At 49.6% G+C, this 11169-nt stretch overlaps 2 protein-coding genes across 2 annotated transcripts; one reads left to right on the top strand and one right to left on the bottom strand.

Annotated features, from left to right (window-relative positions):
- Positions 1-1023: 1023 nt before the first annotated feature.
- Positions 1024-4166, bottom strand: STEHIDRAFT_173142 (uncharacterized protein). Its single transcript, XM_007311471.1, has 12 exons — positions 3893-4166; positions 3541-3690; positions 3210-3294; positions 3093-3145; positions 2846-2959; positions 2713-2779; positions 2551-2640; positions 2338-2482; positions 2180-2271; positions 2093-2114; positions 1971-2029; positions 1024-1878 (listed from the first exon to the last, which is right to left on the bottom strand). Exons 1-12 carry the CDS (start codon positions 3928-3930, stop codon positions 1216-1218), a joined length of 1578 nt encoding a protein of 525 aa, XP_007311533.1. The 5' UTR covers positions 3931-4166; the 3' UTR covers positions 1024-1215.
- A 2680-nt stretch (positions 4167-6846) lies between these two features.
- STEHIDRAFT_106262 (MFS general substrate transporter) lies at positions 6847-10231 on the top strand (the record flags this gene model as incomplete). Its single annotated transcript, XM_007311470.1, has 16 exons — positions 6847-7055; positions 7272-7293; positions 7376-7440; positions 7512-7625; positions 7815-7971; positions 8137-8150; positions 8218-8255; positions 8454-8605; positions 8791-8896; positions 9000-9145; positions 9243-9314; positions 9372-9701; positions 9766-9772; positions 9832-10001; positions 10083-10149; positions 10208-10231. The coding sequence occupies exons 1-16, from the start codon at positions 6905-6907 to the stop codon at positions 10229-10231; spliced, it is 1635 nt and encodes a 544-aa protein (XP_007311532.1). The 5' UTR covers positions 6847-6904.
- Between the last annotated feature and the right edge of the window lie 938 nt (positions 10232-11169).

Raw genomic sequence — 11169 nt, 5'->3', positions numbered from 1 at the left:
AGCTCACCAATCAAGCCAGACACCAGTCCGGAAGTCTCAAGAAAAGATAGGTCGCAGGGAGCAGTGCGACAGCGATCAAAATTAGTCGTGGAGTCGATGCAGCATGGCACCTCTGGGGAACGACGACGGCGACCGGCGAGATACATGCTATATTTCGCTAGTGTCTGATGATTCGATTATAAAATATCCAGTGCACAGAGGTACCAGCCCAATGTGTATGATGAGGCCGATCTGCTTTGTGCACCGAACTGAGAAGGGTCTCATAATGATTCAGAACTGCAGACAGTTTCAAAGCGCGATGGTTTTCCCTATCCTATCGCAAGCTGCTTGCAACGTAGATGAACTGAGACGGTTTCTGATGTTATAGTCGTAGCCATTACATTCCAGGATCCAATTCCCGGAGTCATTTATCGAGAGAGAAGAAGAATGAGAGAAGCTCCCAGTCGAGGGTAAACACAGTACAGTGGATGTTGGCGACAAGCATTCGTCGCGTCGTATCTCTACCCTCAATACATGACCGGATAAAAATGGATAGCGAGGGCGCCAGGATCAAACGAGCACCGAGAAATGTTACCTTGTCAGTCCGTGATGGCAGCGAGGATGACACAAGATTGGTCTTGATCCAATGGGGCAGCAAGTCAGATTCGGTTGTTTGTGCATGTTAGGATCAAAAGGCTACCCACTTCTCGCCACACGCCTCCAACGCGCCACAACGGCAACGCGGCATGGCATAAAGTTATATAATTTAAACAAATACTCAGATATGATCCTCATGCTAAATATCTACCAATTATTGGCGAGTGGACTGGGCTGACTATCATGCAAGGCTTGCCGGTGAAATGCTAGGTTATTGGCTGTGTGGCGTAAGTGTGGCGAACACCAAGTCTCTGGAGCTCTTCAGCTGAAAGTACGGGTCGAGGCGACTTAGGGTATCATCCTATGACCAAGCTGCGCCTACCAACGTGACGACAAGACATGTTGATATCATCTCGTACATACATCAATTCTCGTATAATAAGTCAGCGTATACATACAACAAGCAATCAAACATAGGGTAGGGTATTCTTCTACAAGAAAGTCCGATCGCAAGCCCAAAATATATCCTAAACACCATAATTGAACGTCAAAGACAAGATAAACGAGAAGATTTCATCAGCTTCAGCTCGTAGTAGACTCGCTTCGTACTTGCGATATAAAGCACCACCTAGTGGAAGTTCATATCTGCCTCCCAAACGCATCCTCCTGCTCCTTCCTCAACGCCTCTCTCTGCCTTCTCCTAACCATCGACATACTGACATCCCAAGAACGACGCTGCCGTCTCCTCCCTTCCGCCCCTCCCACATCACCCTCTCTCTGGCTCGCAGTCCTTCCGATCCGCACTGTATCGCCAGTTGAGGGTCGCATATGAGGACTCAGCGTCCCATCCACTGTTGCCGTTCTCGATGGAGGCGGCGGTCTCGTAGGTGCGCCTGTAAGATATGGTTCGGAATCGCTCTCCACGCCGAATTCCAGCCCCATGTCTCCCTCTTCCAGATCTCTAATCTTCGTCTCGCTCGCCACGTCCTCTTGCTCTATTTTATCCCTCTCCCTACTCCCCTCCCGTCTATCCTTCGTATCGTCCTTTGCACCAACATCCGCCGTGATTGCGTAGTCCGGCTCCCTAACGGTCTCCAGCTCAATCGTGACCACCATACCGTCTACGCCACCACCGCTTCGTCCACCAAACGTACTTGTTTGTCCACGATTCCGACTAGATGATTTTCCGACCCCGGCGAATGAGATACTAGTGTTAGAATATTGCGAGCCGAAGCGTGAATTCTGGCCGAAAAAGGAGGGGAATGTATCGGTAAGAAGGGATTTGAGGCCACGGATGAGGGCCTATAGAGCATGGGAAGGAAAGCGTGTGAGCGGGAGGTAACACAGATGATGGTGTGGTTAAGAGATAGTATGGACGGGAAGACAAGACGTACAGGGTCGGAAGCAGCGAGAAGTGCATATACGACGGCTCGTCCACCATAGAGGAAGTCGCCTGTCAAAAGTGTCCAATAAGTCTGACGACACAGATCAGCATGCGAGGACAAGGTGTACTTACTGAGAAGCAAGATGTTGTAATCCTAGAAGGGTTATGTGCGTAAGCTCCCTGCAACCGTTAGAGGTAAACTGTCATATGTCTACTCACATTCTGTGTATTGATACCACTACTAATCGTCGAATGCAAAGCCGTCATGATGCTCAACGCGTTCACCAGCATTGACGCCAATGGATATAACGCTACACGATTTCCGGATCGCCACTGAATACAGACAATTATCGCGCAGAAGAGAACAGAGGACGCACCAATCCGCACAATGACGCTCCTATAGTTATTCGCATGGATGACTTGCGGAGCATTCGCTGGTGCTATACCACCGCCTTGAGACCGACTTTGGCTGTTCGTGGAGGAAGATTGTTGACTTGTTGTGAAGATCTGCTTCTGGCGGAACTGAACGGACAAATGTTGAGGGAAAGTCGGTCTAGAAGGTAAGAGATTGAGAGCGATATTAGACGTACATGATGCCGGATCATAAACACCATGACCGTTAACGACGTCATGACCTCTCCTAACACCGTCAGCCCTGTCCACACCATTTGCGTCCCGAGCTGTCCAAGGTCGGCGTATGGTTAGTCAAGTCGAACGAACGAAGGGGTATGGCGCAGGTAGAGAAGACGTACCTGCCAGGCTAGTCGTTGCGCCTTGTTATCATTTGTATACCAACAATCCTTCTCCAGCGGATCCCACCTAGCGCGCCACGAGAATGAACGACATAAACAACAATTAGCATGAGAACGTGAGGGGATCACGCACCCATATTGTCCAGCAGCGTACGCCGGGACGGTGAGTATGACGGCCATGAGTGCAGACCCCACGATGTAGAACTTCTCCATCCTACGTCCGTTGACTCCATGGACGACAACAAGCCTACATAAGATATAACGAATAAGTACGTGCTAATGTTAATTAGTCGCCATGATGCGAATGTAAGGCGGTGGGATGAGTTGAGGGGAAAGAGTTGAATGGTGAGTGTGGCGTGTGGATGGAGAGTGAAACGTACTGGAGATTGAGAGCGATAGAGAAGAGCATGAAGCTCGAGAACTCGAGCGTGAGCTGCATGGTTGAAACAACACTCATTAGCCACGATGGATCTACCTGAATGCGCTGGAGCACTAACCTGCAGAATGAATATCGAAAATCCACAGCCGAAACCTGGACCCCTCAACTGTCCTCCGACAGCACTTGCAATTCCAAAGATAGTACTATGGATGGGAAACAAAGTATGATAGTGAGCACCGTAAACCACAAACTACCATCCACGATGACCCATCAACCATCGAAACACTCCATCAACACCCCAAAACAACAGAAGGGCGCAATGAACCTCCTCAAGGCATCCGCTCCACAATCCATCACGAGCGCAAAAGCAAGGAAACCACTATATCAAACGTACTCCGAGAACGAAGGACCAATAGCAGAAGATCACAGAAGATAAACAAAGGACTCACTTTCCCACTAGAGCATACATCACGATCCGATAGCTCACTCTATCAAGATGATGTCTTGATGGCTGATGCAACCATACGAGCCCCGCGAGGATGAGGACGAGGAAGCAGAGGCCCGCGCCGACTGCGGAGGTTATGCCCCATAGTTGATTACTGTTTGATAGTAAGATGTAGAGTAGGAGCGAGGGATTGGAGTGCAAGGCAGAAGGAGTGGCGATTGTGGCGATCGTGGTAAAAGATGTGGTGAATAAGATGCGAAGAACCAGGCCGGAACCGAATATGGAAAGAACGAGTATTTGATCAGCTTGTAAGTACAAGCGCGAATGAAGCGCGAAGAACAACAAAGGGTACGCACGAGATGGTTTGCTTTTGTGGAGTGAACTCGAATGACATTACTGAAAGCCCACCACTCCAACGACCTCCTCAAACCTCAACTCGCGTAACCGTCGGCGGCTTCGAGAGTGCAATGTAGAGAACCAGAGAAGAAGACAAGGAAAAGATGAACAACAGATCAGTCACTTGAACAGTCGGTGTAGGAAACAACAGTAAAGCGTTGAAATATCGACGATAACGTGGTGGTTAGGTTCAGGATCGATATCTGAATCAACCGACACCGACCAGAATAACGCAGCAGGGAGATGCGGGCGAGTTAGAGGAGGGGACCGCCTCGCGGGCTGGGGATAACTGGTATTCTTATACGTCGTAGCACAGCACCAAATCCTCGAGTGCTTGTCGCCTCAGATCAGGGGGCCTCCAAGAGCCTCCAAGACTCATGGACTACCGTCATATTGAATTGACGCCTAAGGCTAACCTAAGGTACCGTGCGTTCTCCGGCGGGTACCAAGCAAAGAAAAGCCCGAAAAACTAAAGATATACATTTGCCGGTGCCGTATCTAGGAATCCACTCCCGTTTCTGCACCCAGGCAGGAGATGGGAGCAGGCTCCTTAAAACACACCCGGGTTCCTTTCCTCCTCGAATGTGGACGGGCGGGTACACATCCTCCATTCGACAGCTTCGGCATCGTCGGGTCGCTCTGGAGAACTTGCTGAGGTGTTTTAGCGCTTTGAGACGTCCGGAACCTTGCTCTGGAATGAACTCCTGTCTGTCTGATACGCCTTCGACTTCATTATCTGTGGGCATGACACTGATTAGCTGTCTTCAGGAAGTCGGTCGTAAGGTACATAGTAGCGGTATTTATCAATGAGAGACCACGGCCGTGCTTTTGCTTTGAATGAGCAATCCCGCAATTGAAGATCTGAGAAAGAGGAGAACGCGAGTGAACGCTTTGACGAAATTTTCACTTGGCGGCACGGAGGAGAAACACCCGAAACACCGGCTTCTTCCGAGCGGCGACCGAAATGGACGGCCGTTCTCGCGCAAACTTTATTGGTCTTTTTCTCTCCTGTGGCGTCTTATGTCTGGTCGTTGCTGCAACCCACGATCCCCGGGTTTCACAAATGCTAACTCTTTTGATCTGATGTTCTGATGTCTGCTCTTTTGGTCGTAGCCCTACTTCATCACGAAGGCATGAATGGTCGTATCGCTCTTGGACGTTCTTTCTGAGAGAGTCCCGAATCGCATCTCCTAACTTGGGTCTTTTTCTGTCTCTCAAAGACTCACGCTGCACTGGATTACCCCAGACTGCACCCTTGCTTGCGCCTCTTCCATATGTGCTTTGTGGAAACCATCAGCGTCGCCCTCCACATGAGAATCGCCGTCCAAGAAGGAAGCCTAGAGGGGCCGGGAGAGGATCTGCGAACGTAGTAGACACGGAGATGGGAAGACGGGGTGGGTGATATGCACGTTCTTCGAAGCTCGGCCATTTCAGTTTGCATGGTTTACGGGCGAAAAGTTTTCCGTGAGTGTCCGTCGCCCATTTTCGTCTGTTCTATGTTTGTCTGGGGGTCGTGGTCGTCATAAGACTGCGATGCATACGCCGCCGATGTCCTGTTCTGGACTGAACGCAGGCTTGTCAGTCACCGAGGTTGGTTAGCGGGGAATGGGCGCACCGTCACTGAGATGGCTACGTCCAAACGTTAAATCTGATGAATTAAGTGGGGTGCCGCCGTCGTTACTTGGACCTTTGAGCAGTGCGCAAACAAGTGCGCTGGGCCAGGAGAATCGATACGCACGTCTATATCCAGATCGTACCCCCAACCTGTTCAGCATGTACTCGATCCGATACACCATCCACATCGGAGCGTGGGGCCACCGATTCTAGCCGATCAGAGCAGACCTTCCTGTTTCATCACACTCTTTCTCCTTTTTTCGTGTGGCGTGTAGCATAGACTACGCTTTTATCAGTCAAAATATGCATGCTCTTTCACCCGCGGCCGTGGTACGCTGACTAGTTCAACTCTTCGTTCGTGTCAGCAATATGCCGCAGCAGTGACTGGACTGTCAAGAGACCGGTGTCAGCTAAACTTTGCGTTGCACAGCATCGTCATTTCTTCGCTTTTTTTTTCCTTTACTTTTTTTTTGAGGAAGGAAAGAAGGTCCGCTTGCGTTCCATACTGGAAGTGTGCCTCTAACAGGCATATGCATGGCAAAGCTTCGAACCTCCCGCTCTCGTTCCTGTTCGAAAGGTGACTTCCGCTAGCTATGATCTGACTCGCCTAACATTCATACTATCAAAGTTGAAACACTCTTCACCCGCCTTTGTAGTGCGTGTCAACCCGCCTTCATAAATAACTAGAATCACAGTGCCATGAATCGCTTTGAGTATGGCCCTATCACCGGTGGTGGAGTACTCTGCTGATGCGAGAGGACAAAGTTGACGCCTGTTCACGCATGCTGCGTGCTATACTTGGCGAAGGATGTGTTGATCTCAGTTGTGGATCGTAACCTGTGAATCATGATCCTCGTTCGCAACTTCATCATTTACACCGCCCAAGTTCATACATACTTCATGTTCGAGCCTGTGCGATAAGTATCAAGCTCTCAACAACGTCCATGCAAACAAAGGAGTGCCCCAAAAAGTAGCTGCGGATGTAACGAGGCTCGTGCCATTCGTGCATCACATTCAGTTGCGGGGAAGCCTCAAAACAGTGCAGATGACCACGTAAAGCGCCTAAGTCATTCACTCGGAACGGAAACGCATGCGGTCATACATGCAAAATCTGTATATCGAAATACTTCCCTACAACAGCGCCAAGCCAAGAAAAGAAAATAACTTGTGCCCGACTGAACTATTCGCCGCGGGGTCCGTCAAGCCATCAAAGCGCCCTCTTCTCGTCTTTGCTTTTCTTCTATCATCTCCTTGATAGCGACTCGTTCCTTCGGACCACCATCAGCGTATCAGTTCTTCAGAGCTTCCCGCTTCACCGCTATCACGGTTCAGTCTCTACTGACGCTCGTCCAGAAGCCATGTCTACTAAAAGCTTGAACGAATCGGATCCCAATGACCTTGGAGGACACGAGAAGAACTTGAACTTGAAGGTGTTGGATGCGGCGGAGGTGGAAGATATAGCAGTTCAAGACGGCGTGTCGGCGATTTACGAGGCGAAGTGTCGACTAAGTACGTCTCTACCTTCTTTACTTCGGCTTCTGTTTTCCTCCCCATCTCCATCTCTTCTCCTGCATTCTATTGGTTCTTCGACGTTCCCTTCAAAGCCAGATTTGTTTCCGTGTGGGGAGTGATTTGAGTTCTGCTTCACGGCGGAATGCCTTAGAGATCGTTTGCGTGGCGTCATGTGTGGTTCGAGACACTGATATACAAATCAATTCTTCACAGTTAATGATTGTCTACAGAACGAGTAAGTCTTGCGCATGATTTCTTGTATATCGTTCAAGCTGTAGATGCTAAATATCATGCCTGCTTATGCTTTTGTATCGTAGAGTCGGCTTCGGAGCATATCAGTTTCAGTTATTCCTACTCACTGGATTGGGATGGATGGCAGACAGTGCGTTCGCTCTAATTTCTCTTTGTCCGCCGCTGACGCATTCATGTTCCACTCGTGAATCAACCGTTCAGATATCTGGCTTCAAGGCGTCGCCATCATCCTTCCCCAGGTTCAACTAGAGCTTAATCCCGTTCGTGTGGAGTTCGCGACTCTTTCCCTCTATGTTGGTCTCATTCTCGGAGCAAGTGCGTATATCTTATGTATCCGCTCTACTCTCTTCCACTTTAGTCCCTTCAACCCCTCCATCTCCGCTAGAACATCATACACCACTTGACGTCTACCTTTCTTTCATTACGGTCACCTATCCCTTTGCTGTGCAGGACTTGAACTGACTTGAATTCCCGTCTTACTGTGGTATATTTTGTTGGAAACAGCTACCTGGGGGATCCTCGCAGACATAATTGGCCGCAAACCATCTTTCAACATCACGCTGTTCATCGCTGGAGTATTTGGTATCGCTGCGGGTGGAGCGAACGACTTCACCACACTTGGCGCTCTTATCGCCTGTTTGGGCTTCGGCGTCGGCGGAAAGTACGTAGCTCTTGCCTCTCCTTGTTACTTCTATATGCTCTGTTGGACGTGGTTGCGTAGTTTCCGCTATCTTGTTATCTCGGTTTCTTCTGTTCCTTGCTATCTCAGGCAACGACATGGAGGAATCTTCGGCTGACCGTGATACCTTTTCCTTGTGATGCACAGCTTACCAGTCGATGGTACGTCTGCACACTGCACGGGCTACCGTTATCATTCCACGAGCTGACGGCTGTCCTATTGGTCCAGGCGCACTTTTCCTCGAACATATCCCCAAATCGCATCAGGTTCGTTCGAATTCGTGCCTAACCTCGTTCTATCTCTCGGCTAGTCGAAGATAGAAGCTGACGTCAATCACTACCTTATTGCCTCTCGACATTCACGACATCGCTTTGTTCTGCTATCCACACGGCCGTTTCGTACCCTTCTATCAACTGTGTGGGTCGACTTGAATATGCATCGTCGTATCGAATGGGACAACACAGTGGCTCCTCACCCTCCTCTCAGCATGGTGGGCTCTCGGTCAACTCTTCGCATCGCTCGTCGCATGGCCTTTGATCACCCACTTCTCGTGCGCTACGGCGGAGACATGCACGAAAGGGAATAACATGGGGTGGCGGTATACCTTGTACGTTCTGTCTCCTCGTGTCGACTCAACGACAGATAGCAGGTGTAACAAACTAACGATATGCACAATGCTTGGGGTGCCACAGTTACACGCTGTAAGTCTTGCCACACTGCACGAGATAATCACATTCGCAATGCATCACTGTAGGCCATGACGGCTGACTTGACCTTGTTACGATGATTGATATAATGTAGCGGAGGCGTAACGTTCGTAATGTGGATCCTGCGTTACCTCGTCTTCGACCTCCAAGAATCATCGAAATACCTTATTGCGAAGGGGCGGGATGAGGATGCTATCCAGGTACGTACACAATACTCGTCCTCAGTGTCTCGTCTTCCTCGTTCCGCCTTCGTTCTAACTGAGAGAACCTAACGCGCACGTGTCTCTTTCGGCTACACCGTAGGTCCTCCAAAACATAGCACGAAGGAATGGCCGAACCATGAAACTGACCGTCGAGGACCTCCGTGCTGTCGCGGGTGGCGCATCGGGAGAGAGTTTACGTCCTACGACATTGGAGATCATCAAGAAATCGGTTTCTGGGTTTAGTTTGTGAGTGCTTGATCGACTTAACGGGGGGAAGGGTGGAATTTTGCGTACTTTAATGGCCTGCTGACTTACGATTTTCGCTGGCGTTTGCGATCCGCAGGTCTCACGTAAAGCCTCTGTTCCAGACGAGACGGTTAGCTGTGAACACGAGTATCACGATCATGCTCTGGGGGTAAGCTATCTATCTTACCTCGTTAACTCGACATACTAAAACCATCCCCCTGAATAGTCTCATAGGTCTCGCGTACCCCCTTTTCAACGGCTTTATAACCCTCTACCTCAACACCCACGTAACCGACGCCGTATCCTCAACCTCTCTCACCTACCGCAACTACGCAATCATCTCCGTCTGTGGTGTCCCAGGATCCATCTTAGCATGCTTGGTGGTAGACTACACACGCAAAGATAGGGGTGACGGGAAGAATAGGTTTGCGATGGGAGGGAGGAAGCTGACGATGGCGGTTAGCACGGCGTTGACGGGGATATTCTTGTTCTTGTTTACGACAAGTACAAAAGAAGCGGATGTGTTAGGTTTCTCGTGTGCGAGTGGGTTGACACAGTGAGTACTTCATCCAGCCCTCCTCACGGCTCCTTTCAATGCTGACGTCTACCGATTACTTCAGAAATGCGGTAAGCTCCTCCTTATCCTTCTCGTATCGTCTCGTATAGACTCTTACGCCACACAATAGATGTACGGTGTCCTGTATGCCTACACCCCCGAAGTCTTCCCCGCTCCTCATCGCGGTACAGGCGATGCTCTCTGCTCATCTTTCAACCGTATCACGGGCATTCTCGCTCCCGTCATCAAGATCGCCACTACACCAGCTTCAGGCACAGGGAGCAGTTCAACTGCGAACGGGTGCGTTCATGTCTCCTTTCCCTCGGTCTATCTTGCTTGATATAATACTGACGTTAAACCGTCGTTTGTTTGGCTCGGTAGACCGATCTTTGTGTCAGCAAGCTTGTTCATCGCCGCATCGGCATTGATGCTCTTGTTGCCCATCGAGGTAAGCTGTCTATCCTCATTCTCTTCTTTCGTGACTTACTGACCCTCGCTGTTTACAGACTGCAGGCAAGGCTGCGCTATGAGTTAGGATTTTTCTTCAAGATGGGATGAGTAGGTTTATCACGCTATGCTACGACTTTGAATGACTTACTACCTCGCAAAAGTGCGAGATGCCATCTTTGTTGTAGTATGTACGATCATGAGTATGAGGGAGATCGGGTGAACTCTGCACGAAAGTGATTGCTATAAGTGCGTTGGTTAGTAGGAGGGTGTCCTCTGGTAACGAAGGAGATGCCTCAACTTTGACTGATGTTCGTCCTCGAAGTAAAGTTATATACAAAAACTGTGGTAGGTCCATAGTTTCGTCTACGACACGATGGTTTCGGTTCAGTTATATACCATGTGATCCTTATATAAAGAACGGAAGCCGCATAATAAGATGTTCTCACCTCGCCCTTCATATCCGTTTAAATTCTTGAGGATGGCTAGCCGGTAGAACGTACGATCACGACCAGGCACAAATCGCTCTTTGGGCGCAGTGAGATGTTGAGGTATGTTGACGTTGATTTCTGGTCATCATATACCAATTGTGTGGACAATGTCGGCGCAAGTAAAGATCATTGGGGGCTCATTCATTGACTAACATCGCATCACTTAGGCCGCCGGTCACTCTTTTCTCTCAGCATCACCAAAATGGCTGTGAAAAGGGACATGCGACCTCACAGAGTACCAAAACCACGTTTTCCTTCGGTATCCAGACGTGCTACATAGTATGGCGGTGTGATGTCGTCAAGGCAAGAATGTGAGAGTGACAAAACACGAAGAAGACAAGTCGGAAGCTCACGACTTCGGTTCACAGCCAACTGCTGCTCGGCTGATGCCGATGGTTGCTGTCCGATTCTTTTTCTTTTTGCTTGTCTTTTCCTTTTTGACGTACCTCTTGAACCCCATCTCTGGTCAAGTCACGTCGCATCTGTTGCTCTGAGAGCTAACACTCACGCTGAGACGAATTCGCTGAATC

This window comes from Stereum hirsutum, assembly GCF_000264905.1.
Source record: "Stereum hirsutum FP-91666 SS1 unplaced genomic scaffold STEHIscaffold_27, whole genome shotgun sequence".
In the NCBI taxonomy this organism is placed as follows: Eukaryota; Fungi; Basidiomycota; class Agaricomycetes; order Russulales; family Stereaceae; genus Stereum; species Stereum hirsutum.
Note: the sequence above shows the minus strand (reverse complement) of the source record. Positions and strands in the feature narration are given on the sequence as shown.

Excerpts from the sequence above, each read along its gene's own strand:
- STEHIDRAFT_173142 (XM_007311471.1), bottom strand. The coding sequence starts at position 3,930 with ATGTCATTCGAGTTCACTCCACAAAAGCAAACCATCTC. Across the intron at positions 2,960-3,092 it reads TCTATCGCTCTCAATCTCCA|GCTTGTTGTCGTCCATGGAG; the intron begins GTACGTTTCACT and ends TATCTTATGTAG. Across the intron at positions 2,641-2,712 it reads CGCAACGACTAGCCTGGCAG|CTCGGGACGCAAATGGTGTG; the intron begins GTACGTCTTCTC and ends GACCTTGGACAG.